This window comes from Manis javanica, chromosome 15 (assembly GCF_040802235.1).
Source record: "Manis javanica isolate MJ-LG chromosome 15, MJ_LKY, whole genome shotgun sequence".
In the NCBI taxonomy this organism is placed as follows: domain Eukaryota; kingdom Metazoa; phylum Chordata; class Mammalia; order Pholidota; family Manidae; genus Manis; species Manis javanica.
In genome coordinates this window covers 69,269,301-69,281,714 of record NC_133170.1, presented here as the reverse complement: position 1 = coordinate 69,281,714, position 12,414 = coordinate 69,269,301, and the positions used below count along the sequence as shown (strand labels likewise).

General features: G+C 52.7%; 1 protein-coding gene across 5 annotated transcripts; it reads left to right on the top strand.

The window, feature by feature from the left end:
• Nucleotides 1–4,964: 4,964 nt before the first annotated feature.
• On the top strand, nucleotides 4,965–12,111 carry PHETA1 (PH domain containing endocytic trafficking adaptor 1). 5 transcript variants are annotated; one of them, XM_073222612.1, is made up of 4 exons: nucleotides 4,968–5,153; nucleotides 6,647–6,720; nucleotides 7,504–7,647; nucleotides 9,504–12,111. In XM_073222612.1, the coding sequence occupies exon 4, from the start codon at nucleotides 9,539–9,541 to the stop codon at nucleotides 10,205–10,207; it is 669 nt and encodes a 222-aa protein (XP_073078713.1). In that variant the 5' UTR covers nucleotides 4,968–5,153; nucleotides 6,647–6,720; nucleotides 7,504–7,647; nucleotides 9,504–9,538; the 3' UTR covers nucleotides 10,208–12,111. The 5 variants fall into 5 exon arrangements, with proteins under 5 accessions (XP_017521489.2, XP_036870379.1, XP_073078713.1 ...); XM_017665999.3 differs by having other exon boundaries at nucleotides 4,968–5,172; XM_017665997.3 differs by having other exon boundaries at nucleotides 4,968–5,306.
• The last annotated feature ends 303 nt before the right edge of the window (nucleotides 12,112–12,414 follow it).

Genomic DNA, 12,414 nt, shown 5'->3' with positions numbered 1-12,414 from the left:
GGGCCAGCGTGTTTGTGGTGGAGGACGATTTCAGTTCCTTCTTGGGGCCGGCTGGTCTGCCCCCTTCTCGGGTGGGGAAGCTGCTGTGGAAGGAGATTTGACTCTGCCTCAGACCGCAGCTTGGACCACCGTCTTCCCCCGCTTGTGGCTGAGCAAAGAGGGGGGAAAGGCTGGGAGGCCGATATCTGGATGCATGCTGGCGGGTCCTGTGGATGCCTTCCTGGGAGGACTGGTGCCTGCCTGACTCATGTCCCAGTCACCCAGCACCTACTTGGTGCCGAGCACTGTGCCAGGCTCTGGAGACACAGCAAATGACCAAAAGAGAAAACTCCCTGCCCTCATGGACCTGCTTCCTAATGGGGCAGGAGGGCTGTCGCGGGTTAGGTGCAGTCATCAAAGCCAGGTACACGACCTACAGCTGGCTTCTTCCGGTTTCTTCCTCGCTCCTTGTGCCTCCTTTGCAGGTTCCCACTTGTCTCTTAGCCTTCTGAGAAGAGCCCACAGCCTTTCTTGATCTCATTCTTTCCTCTTGCTCTCTCTCATCCAGCCATACTGGTATGTTTCTTGCCTCTGAGCCTTTACATTTGCGGTTCCCTCTGCCAGGAATGCTTTTCCCTCTGGATATCTGCATGGTTTGTGCCCTTATTTCCTTCCGGTCTTTACTCAAAAGCCCCTTCTCTGGGAAGTCTTCCCTGGCCCCTCCCGGCTAAGATGGCAACTCCACCATCCTCATTCACAATTCATATGCTCTTCCCTGCTTTATTTTTCTCCTGGAACCCTAACTTCATCTAATGCACTGTATGAATGGTGCTTCATTATTTTCCCCCTCTGGTAAAAGAGGGCAGAAGCTCTTGTCTTTTTCTTTTTTTCCAACTATTCATTAAGGTGAGATTCACATGACATAAAATTGACCATTTTAAAGGGAACAGTTCAGTGGCATTTAGCACATTCACAATGGTGTACAACCACCATCTCTGTCTAGTTCCAAAACATTTCCATTGCCCCAAAAGAAAACCCCATACCCATTGAGCAGTAACTTCCCATTCTCCCCTGCCCTAGTCCATGACAACCACCAATCTGCTTTCTATTTCTTTGGACTTCTCTATTATGGATAATTCATCTAAATAGAATCACTCAAATATATGATCATTTTGAACTGGTTTCTTTCATTTAACTTAATGTTTCTGAGGTTCATCTATTTGTGGCATGCATGGGCACCCTGTCCATTTTCATGGCTATGTAATATTCCATTTAATATATATACACCATCTTTTTTTAAAATTAAGGTATCCCATACACCTATGAAGGTTTCACATGAAAAACATTGTGGTTACTACATTCACCCATATTATCAAGTCCCCCCCATACCCCATTGAAGTCACTTCCCATCAGTGTAGTAAGATGCCACAGAGTCACTACTCATCTTCTCTGAGCTACACTGTCTTCCCTGTGATCCCCACATACCATGTGCACCAATCATAATACCCCTCAATCCCCTTCTCCCTCCCTCCCCACCCACCCTCTCCCACTCCTTTCCCTTTGGTAACCACTAGTCCCTTCTTGGAGTCTGTGAGTCTGCTGCTGTTTTGTTCCTTCAGTTTTGCTTTGTTGTTATACTCCACAAATGAGGGAAATCATTTGGTACTTGTCTTTCTCCATCTGGCTTATTTCACTGAGTATAATACCCTACAGCTCCATCCATGTTGTTGCAAATGGTAGGATTTGTTTTCTTCTTAAGGTTGAATACTATCCCATTGATACACCATCTTTTATTTCTCCATTCCTGTTGATGGTCATTTGGCTATTGTGGATAGTGCTGCTATGAACATACATGTACTTGTCTGTCTTTTTAAGTAGTGTGCCTAGTGTCTGGGACACAGTAGTGCTCAGTAAATATTTCTTGAAAGAATGATTGATGGGGGGACACAAAGGCATTTGGTTCAGTGGGGTGGGGCTTGGGGGTCATGTGTCTTTATAGAAGAGGAGATGGCTGAGTGCAGACTTGAAGGATGGGTCCTGGAAGGGGATGCACAGCATGGTGCATTCTGGGAAAAGCAGGAAGCCAGGTGGCTGCAGCTGAGAGAGCAGGGACAGGAAACTGCATGTGAGGAGGCAGGAGGGGTGGGCAGAGGCCACGACAGTAGGGGCCTGTTACTGCTGGGAGGATCTGGACTTGCTCCTGTGGCAATGGGGAGCCATGGAAAGGCTTAGAGCAAGAGAGTACCATGACTTACTTTGACTTCAGTTTACTAGGATCCCTCCACAGAACATGGATTCAGGGGGCACAGGGGTCAGGGTTGCAGAAGGGTGACCTGCATAAAGGCGACTGCAACTGTCCTGGTGAGAGATGATGGTGGCCTGGGATGGGGAAGTGGTAGCAGAGATGGGAAGTAATGGATTCAGACATGGTTTGGAGGTAAAATCAACAGGATCAGTAATGGCAGCCACCCAGTTCTGGTTCTCAAATTCTGCTTTCTGGCCTCTTAATTTCCCAGCCACAAAGACACCCAGTTGTTCATAGTGGTCATAAGGTGGAAACAGTCTAATGTCCATCAACTGATGAGAGGATAAACAAAATGTGGCCTGTCCATCTGATGGAATACTATTTCGCCATAAAGGAATGAAATACTGACAAATGCTGTAATAACATGGAGGAATCTGGGAAACACATGATGCTGAGTGAAAGAAGCCAGACACACAGGCCACATATTGTATGATTCCATGGATATGAAATGTCCAGAACAGGCAAATCCATGGAGATAGAAAGCAGACTGGTGCTTGCCAGGGGCTGGAGGGAGAGGAAATGGGAATGACTGCTAAGGGGTACAGGGTTTTGTTTTCAGGGATGAATATTTTGGAACTGGACAGAGGTGGGTGGTTGCACACCATTGTGAATGGACTGTCACTGAATTGTTCCCTTTATTTTATTTTTTGCTGGTGACTTTACATTTGGGGAGCTGTATTTTTTTATTTTCTTTATTTATTTTCAGCTCTATTGAGGTAAACTGACAAGTCAAATCATAAGATATTTAAAAGTATACATCATGATGATTTGATATATACATATGTTGTGAAAACATTCCTCCCAGCTAGTAAATTAACACATTCATCACCATATATATTTTTGTTGTTTGTTTTTTGTTTTTGTGTTTTGGTGAGAACATTTAAGTTCTACTCTCTTAGCCCATATACAATACCATGTTATCAACGAGTAATCATGTTATATGTTACGTTCACTCTAAAATGGTTATTTATGTGAATTGTACCTCAATTAAAAAATTAAATAATAAGGAATATATATTTTTTAATTGCTGGGCTCTTGCTCTCAGATTTCTGCCTCCTTCCCCTACGTCAGACCTCAACCCTGGCATCAGAGGCTTTGAGAGCCAAGACTCACAAACCCTCTGGGAAATTTCTCCCACATCAAGGCCCTTCTGCCTGGCATTTGCCTTATCTGGACAGCGTCTAGATTTGGGGGAAATTCCAGCTTGCCTTTTCTGGCAGAGGAATTATGGCAGCATCGAGTACAGCTGGATTCCACAGCTCAGCGGTTATCAGGTATCATCAGGTGTCTGTCTCTCCACATCGCAGGTCTTGGCCCTACTTTTCTCTGTGAGGGCTCCACTTTCAGGCAGGCTCTAGAAGATAACCACTTCTCTCCACCTCCACGGCCTCTGTGTGCTTAAAGCCATTGTCATCACTTGCCTGGACCTTGCTCCCTACAGTCCATCCTCCCCATAGCAGCCAGGGGCCATATCAAACCTAAGACAGATCATGTCCTTCCTCAGCTCAAAAACCCTCCCAGAGCCTCCCGTTCTTCTAGGAGCAAAAGCAAAATCTTTCCTGTGATCTACAAAGCCCTAAGCAACCTGCCTCTGCCAATACTCTGACCTCATTTCCTACTATTCTTCCACGTGGTCAATTTGCTCCAGCCGCACTGCCTCCTCCCTGTTCTTCAAACATGCTTGGGATGGTCCCATCTCGGGGCCTTTGCACTTACTGTTCCCTCTGCCTGAAACACACTTTGCCCAGATATGTACATGGCTCCCCTTCCCACTTCCTCCAGGTCTCTGCCCCTCAGAAAGGCTTTCTCTGACCACCTTGTTTAAAATGGCATTCCCAGTCATTCTACACCACTACCATGGCTGACAGTCTTCCTAGTGCAAATCACTTTTACATATTTGTTTGTTGACTGATCCAGGAACAGTGTCTGGCACATACAGTAGGCGCTTCATAAAAGGCTGTAGAATGAGTAGGTGACCCTGGTCTGTCCTGTTTCTCTCCTGCCCTCAGGCCAGGACTGGACAGCGATTGAGTACTGGGGTGTGGTGGGACGAAGAACAGGAAGGGTCCGGGGAGGTGCAACTGTGCTCTTTAGGACAAACATAAGAGCAATTCCTAATTGCTGAGAGCGCCTACTGTGTGCCATGCACTTTGTATAAGATGATTGTTTTTACAGACCTGGAAACACAGGCCTAGAGAAGCGAGTTCTGTAAGGTCCACGTGAGTTAGAGGCTTAGCGGACTCGAACCCATGCCTGCCAACTGTAGAACTAGGGGGAGGGGTTGCCAGGCATCCTGGGCATAGGAATACAGTCCTATATCGAGTTTGTCAGTACCGCTGAATGTTTTGTATTCAGCTTTTTCAACCCTAGCCAGGTAGGAGCTCAGACTCCAGGCCTCGGGCTTTCAGCCAGGGGTCCCCGCCAGGACCCCTATGTTTTTTCCGGGCGGATTTACCCCTGTCCTTACCACTGGAAGTGCGCTATCTGGAACCGAATTTCCTTTACTAGGCACGGGGATTCGTGAACCGATACCAGGCCCTTTAAGAGTGGTTTCGGGGCCGGCCCACGGGGGCGTGGCGAATATGGGGGAGTGGTTGGCAGGGGCTGGCCAATCCGGGGGTGGGAAGAATGCGGGGGCGGCCCCAGTGCAGGCTGGTTGGGAAGGGTTAAAGGGGCGCGCCCGCGGGTCCCGGACCGTCCGGCTGCTCCCGCCTCCTTCCGTCTGAGTCGCGCTCTCCCGCGGCTGCGCCGGCCCGGCAGCCCCGGAGACAAAGCGCCGCGTCGCAGCTACCGAACGGGTCCCGGCCATGGCCGGGCCGTCCTCCGACCTCGCGCCTCCCGTCCCGCCCCCGCCTCCCTAGGCTGCACGGCAAGTTAAGGCCGGCCTGGTGGGTAACCTGCGGACGGACCCGTGGGAGGACACGGGAGAGAGAGGGCTCAGGCCGCCCTTAGCCTCGGGGTCCCCCGGCCGTCCCGAGAGACCCCTGCTGGGGGTGTGTCCATTCGCGATTCCACGCCAGTGGTAAGCTCCCCATTAGGAACCAGCGCTTCCTGGGGCAAACCTGCCCCGTGACCCTCAGCCCCATAAGGGTCCCCCGCCGCTGGGGAGCTCTACGGACAAGCCCTCCATTTGGCTCCCGCATTCTAGCGTTGGCCAGCCCACCTGGGACTCTGGCTGTTCTTTAAGGAGCACAAAGGGAGAGAGAGCAGCTAGGAACGGTGTCAGACCTGGAGAACCCAGCCTCTGCCCTGGCAGTGAGGCTGCCTGGAGCCTGGGGGGCGGGGGGGAGGTGGATCCTGGCATCCATGTTGCCCCTGCTCAGGGCAGCACCGGACAGGCTCCCTTAGGCTTCTCAGCATGTTTTTCTGCCAGTATCTGCCACACCTGTTCACTTTCACCAAGCTCACTGCTGGGTACACTTGTGGCAGCTGGATTCAACCCCAGGAGCTGCGTCCCCCCCGGAGTGAATGTGCCGAAACGCCATGCCTCAGTTTCTCCAGAGTCCAGAGGCCTGGCTGTGTCCCTGGAGACCTTGAGCTAATTGCCTTTTAGACAGCTTTCCCGAGTGCTCACTACCTGCTAAGCATTTTGCAGGATGGTTCTTCAGGATTAATTTATTCAACCCCTCCCAGAGGGATAGGTATCAATATTCTCATTGTATAGATAAGGCTGTGGAAATTCTGACCCACAGCACAGCAGTAGTGTTTTTGGTGCCTTTTCCATAGTTTGCCAGTGGGTTTTCCTTGGTTTAGCCCATTGAACCCTCTCCACAGCCTATTTGACAGATGAGGAAACTGAGGCACAGAAAGGTGAACTGACTTTCTTAAGGCCCTCCAGCCTGGATTGGTGGAGGTGGGAACTTGGCCCTGGGACAGGAGAGACACCAATCTCCCCTCCAGCTTCCTGCCAGGCTACGGGCCTTTGAGTCAGCAATGCCCACAGTGCACTCTGAACTTGGAAAACAGTATGAGCATAAGGAGATAAGTTGGGGACCAGGCTCTCCCAGAGGCTGGAGCCTGGGGTCCCTCCCCTTTCTTGTGGGTGGGAGGAGGCAGGGGCCTTGGGCAGAGCCTCATTCTGGGCCTGCTGGTGACCTTGGGCCAGGCTGTCCCCATTTGGGGAGTAGGGAAGGAGGGCAGCTGAGCAAGAGGGAAATTACTCCTCATTTGGTCTTAATGGGGTGACAGACCACAAATCCCCTTTAGGCATGTTGCCAAGAGCATGCAGTTCTGGGCACAGCATCTGGGCAAGTTAATCAACCTCTCTGTTCCCACCTCTAATGAATGTGGGAATGGGAACAGACTACTTCTCAAGGAGCTGTTGAGAGGTTGAAGAAGGTAACTCTCTGATTCATTCTACAGGTATTTGGGCACCAACTGCATGCCAGGCAAAAATCAGACAAAAATTCCCTCCTACAAAAGGCAAAATGACCCAGGTAACTTTAAGTTGGGGTGGACAGTGACTGTGGGGGGAGACCTCCCTGAGGAAGTATTTTCAAGCTGAAACTGAAGCATGTAGCAGTATGGGAGGGGCATTGCAGGAGAGGGAACAGCCAGGGCAAAGGCCCTGAGGTGGAAAAACACCTAGTGTGCTTCAGCACCAGCAAGGAGGCCAGGGTGGCCGGAGCCAAATGCGCAAGGGCGAAAGCGGTAAGGGAAGGAAACCTGGAGGCCGTGGGAGGACTGAGTTTTTTCCTGGAGAAGTAGGGAGCCGCGGGAGTGTTGAGAATAGAGGAGGGATGTGGTGGGATTTAGTTTTAACAAGATCCCTCTGGGGAGTGGATTTCATTGGGGCTAGGGGAGGGGCCTCGGAAGAAGTTTGACTCTTACCCTGAAGAACGTGGACAGGGAATGGGCAAGGGTGGAGACAGGGAGACCAACAAAGAGGCTCCTGCAGCCTCCAGGTGGGTGATGATGGGGGCCTGGAATGGGTGGGTGGCAGTGGGCGGAGATGAGGCTACTGATTTAGAAGAGGTTGAAGGGGGATGATCTGGACTAGAATGGTCAGAGTGGTGTGGGGGAGAAGTTAGAGGCCTTTTGCTGAGACTGAGAGTGCTGAGGAGCATTCAGGGAGGCCGCGAGCATCAGCTGATGGGAACATCAACCGCTTCTGAGCATATACTGTATGCCCAGCGCCATGCTCAGCGTCTTCTGCATAGTCACTATGCCATTGTCACCATAACCTGGACTTAGGTGCTGTTATGATCCCATTTTAACAGATGTGGAATCAGAGCTTAAGAGAGGTTTAAAGCTTGCCCGGGGTCATGCAGTCTGGACACTACAGAGCTGACATTCTAACCCAGAGAAGAACAAGCAGAGACCAGACTGGGCAGAGGGCCAGGAGGCAAGCAGTGGCCTGAGAGGTAGGAGGGAAATGGGGCAACAGGGTGGGTAGTTCCTACAAGAAATGGGGCTGGGTTTTTGGGCTGTGTGAGAGAATGCATGAGCCCTGTTTTGCAGAAAGAGAAACTGAGTCTCAGAGAAGGGCAGACCGTGTCTGCAGTTACACATCTTGAGGAGGCAGAGTAGGAATTAAACACTCTGACACTCTGAGCTTTCAGGGCTTGCCTTGGCTGCGGGGTCAGGACAGGCTGATCTCAGGTGCTAAATTATGGCTCATGTTGCCTCTTCCAGAAGCCTGTCCTGACTGCCTAGGCAAGTTAGATGAGGTAGATTTGGTTGGAAGCAATTGTCCCCTCCGCCCTGGGTCAGGTTGCCTAGCTGGGCCCCACTGCTCCCAGGAGATCCTCCAGCCGTACCTCATTCCTCTGGGCCCTTAGGAAGGCACCACCCAGACTGGGGAATGAACATTAACTAAGCACCTACTGTATTCCAGGGACTTTATGTACTTTGTCTCTTGAAAAATGTAGCTACTGTCCTATGTAGAGTGAGTCTGTGAAGCAGGACTGTGAGATGGGTCCTCAGAGTGGCCATGGGAAAACCCAAGGGATGGTGTAGCCACACTGGGGATTCACATATCACCTCCCAGTAAGTCCTACCTGGCCAGTGTTGCCCTTATCATGTAATCCTTGGGGAAGGCGGAAAAAGTCAATGGGCCAAGCTTATAGAAGTGGATGACTCTGCTTTCAGTGAGTGCATGGTATCTCTGCATTCCCTCCCTGTAAGTGTGGGCCAACCCTGAGCCCTTTGTCTGGATTATTTTGTAACAGTTTCTTGGGCCTCTTCCCTTCCTCACCCTGCTCCAGCCTCACTGGCCTCCTGTCTGTTCCTCAAGCACACCAGCAGGTCCCAACCTCAGGGCCTTTGTACTTGCTGTTCCCTCTGCTTAGTAGATTCCAGGGGCTTTCCCTTTTACCTCTTTTAGGTCTCTGCTCAAATGTCACCTTCTCAGTACAGCCTTTCATGACCCCTTGTTAAAATCAAACACTTTTGTCTCCAGCACTCCTGACACTTTCCCTGTGTTATATTTTCTACAGCATCAAAGACATCTGGCAGACATCTTGTATCTGTTTATTAATTGTCTGCCTTGCCCCCCACCTGCCATTAGCATGTCAGCACCACAAGGGCAGTCCCTCTATCTTGTTTACCACCATATTCCTAGTGTTAGAACAGTGCCTAGCACAGAGTAGGTGCTTAATAAATGTTTGGTGAAGGAAGTCCCTGCAGCCCTCTGAAATAGGTTCTGTTCATATCCCCATTTCATGGACAGACAAATCAGAGTTATGAAATCAAAGCCGGCACCTAAAAGGTACCACCAGAGGCCCATAGGTCTGATGCCTGGGAATGATGGGAACAGCTGCCCAAATGAGGCCTAGGTTTGACAGCTCTGCCCAATTTGCTTTGTCACCTTGGGCAAGTGAGTAACCTCTCAGTGCTTTGTTTCCTATCTGTCAAACGGGAGTAATGCTAATCCCTACTAACTAAGGTTTGTTGCAAGATTAAATGAGTTAATCTATATAATGCTTGGCATGCAGTAGGAACCCTCAACATTATTTTGCAGGGGTAAGACAGCACGAGGGTTACGAGCCTGGCTTCTGGGGCCAGTCAGACCTGGGTTTGAGTCATGGCTCTGCTCCTGAAGAGTTTTGTGAGCTTGGGCATGTTGCTTCTGCTCTTTGAGCCTCAGTTTCCTCTTTTGTGAAAGAGGGGTGTCGAGTGCTCTGGCAGCTGAGAGTGGCTGCAAGCAAGGTCGTGGTGAGGTGATGGGTGACCCAGTGGCAGTGGCCATATGAATAACCGCTGTCCTGGTGGGGGACAGGCCCCAAACTTCCCGCAGGCCCCAGCCTCACCACCATGAAGCTGAATGAGCGCAGCCTGGCCTTCTATGCCACCTGTGATGCCCCAGTGGACAATGCAGGCTTCCTGTACAAGAAGGGTGGCCGGCACACGGCCTACCACCGCCGCTGGTTTGTGCTGCGTGGCAACATGCTCTTCTACTTTGAGGACCCAGCCAGCCGTGAGCCCGTGGGTGTCATCATCTTGGAGGGCTGCACCGTGGAGCTGGTGGAGGCCACTGAGGAGTTTGCCTTTGCCGTGCGCTTTGCCGGGGCCCGGGCCCGCACCTATGTGCTGGCTGCAGAGAACCAGGCTGCCATGGAGGGCTGGGTGAAGGCACTGTCACGGGCCAGCTTTGACTACCTGAGGCTTGTGGTGCGTGAGCTGGAGCAGCAGCTGGCTGCCATGCAGGCAGGGGGCTGCCCACCCCTGCCACGCCGGCCCCGTACCCTCCTACCCAAGGAGAATGGCTGTGCTGTCTGGAGCACTGAGCCATCCCCTGCCCCCGTGGGTACTTCTCCTGACTCCCGGCCTGGTCCCAAGCCCCCACCACTGCCACCTCGCCGGCGGGCCTCAGCACCCAATGGGCCTCTGGACACGGCCTCCTTCTCCCAGCTACATGAGTGGTATGGGCAGGAGGTCAGGGCACTGAGGAGCCAGTGGCTCAGGAGCCAGGCCCAGCCCTGAAGAGATGTACCCAACCTGAGTGGAAGTGGTCAAGGTCAACCCTGAGGTCACCAAGAGTCCTGGCTTTAGAGGGACTCCAGATCCAGACCCAGCCCTGAGAGACTGGGGGACCTGGTCCTGAGGGAGATCATGGCACACGTCAGCTCTGAGGTCCCTGCGTGGCCTGGTTTTTGGGGACTCAAGCTCCAAGGAGATGCTTGATTCTGGGGGGGTGCTTTAGGACTGTGTGACTCAGAGGGGCCACGTGCCTGATTCTACGGAGAACCCAAGGCCCGGGTGAGTGTCACGGAGCCCGAGGACTGGACCAGATCACCCAGCTAAGGCCTGTTGCTGGCAACAGGCCCCATCCGGGGAGACTGGAGCCTGCCGGATCTGTGGCCTGAAAGCAAATGCCCGGTCAGCCCTGGTCACAGTGGCTCCTGACTGGGCCTCCACGTGGATGGGAGGCTTAGCTACAGGGCCTGACCTCCTTTGCTGGGGGGGGCCCTGGCCTGGCTCCAGGCCACCTGCCTGCCTCCAGAAGCAGCGGGCGTATAGGCGGAGTAGGCTCAGGCTTTCATGTGTGGCTGGTGTCGGGAGGTCACCAGTCCAAGTTGCTGGCTGGGAGTGGGGCCGAGGCAGGACTTTGTCCCGGGCCTCAGGCAGGCCTGGAGGTGGTGCTCCTGGCGCAGCAGTGGCCCTCCAGCTTGGGCCATGTCTGGGCTACTGTGGCAGCTCTTACGCGCTCTCCTGACACTCCGTAACTGTATATTCAGGCTCCTTTTCCTGGAGCCACACTTCCGCCTGTCCTGGGGCGGGGCAGCCTTGTCCTCAAGCTGACTTTCCAGCAGGTGCCCCTGGGAGGGCCATGAGCTGACTCACTGCCCAGAAAGAGTCCAGGTACTGAGTAGGTGGTGGCAAAGAGGTGGCCGTGAAGCCAGGCTTGGCTTCTGGAACCCCCTCCTTCCATCACAGCCCTGGCCCTGCCCCGCCCCAGTATTCTGATGGGCACACCAGATCTCACTTGGCTTTGAGGCCAACTGCAGTTTTACCGTTCTCATTCACCACAGTGGCTGTTCTTCCTCCAGGGAGGGTCTTGGGGGGCTGGCACACCCCTGGCCCTCAACCTGGGTCATGTTTACAGTTCTCAGTGGCCCACATCAGGGACCCTATGAGGACATGTATTTATTTCCCCAGTGGGTCCCTCTTGGTGACAGACAGGCTTTGCCCCAGGGTCCCTTCCTGCTGTCTTTGGAGACCTTGGGGCTTGAGGAAGAATAGAAAGCTGTGTGTCTGCAGTCACCAGCTCCGTGCTGGCTCAGTCACCTGGGGCCACAGTCTTAGTTTTTAATACTTAGTGTGGCTTTTCCTAGCAACAAAGCATGGTGTTTTCACTGCTTTTGTTTCTTTTTGGCTGGTAGGAAGGGACAGGGTGCCCTGGCTCCAGGCTTGGCCTGGGTGTCGGGTGGCAGAGGGAGGGGACGGTTGGCACTGTCCCCAGGGAGCAGGCCAGGAGCCTTGCCTGGAGGCAGAGCCACCTCAGTGGTGTCACCTGTTCTTTACCTTCTCCCCAGCAAGTCCTATCCTCTGGCGGGCGCCTCTGCAGCCTCGGTACGGTTCCCAACTCCCTCTCTCCCGAGTCTAAGTGGTGGGTAGGGATGGTGGCTTTTGTCTATAGGCTTTGGGTCTCCAGGGTGTTAGGAGGTGCCCGGAGCCCATATCCTGGCCGGACACAGCTGGTGGCGTGGAGTTCTGGCCCCAGTCCTGGCGTAGTTTACAAACTCTAAAGGTACGGTGCCCTGTGACTCCCCACATCCCCAAAAGCACAAGATGGGGTGGGGCTGCATCCAGATGGGCAGTGGGAGAGAATCAGGCAGCCTGGGAGGGGGATGTAAAGGCTAAAATAAACAAAGTTTGTCAAGTAATGGCTGAATTGTATCATTTTCCCCCATCACATTTCCTGATTGATTTCCCGGCAGAGTCAGGGGCAGGCCCTACAGGAGGCATGACTAGTGTGTGTGCTGAGGGCCCTCTGGGCCCCATCGCTGATGCCCCATCATCAGGCACATTCTCCTAAAGTGTTAGAAAAGATACTGGTCCCATTTTACATATGAGGAAACTAAGGCTCAGAGAGGTTAAGCAGCCTGCCAAGTTCACATAGCCAAGAAGAGTTAGAGTAGGGACTTAAACCTCTGGAATCCTGTGGAAGAAGGGCAGAGTCTTCCAGA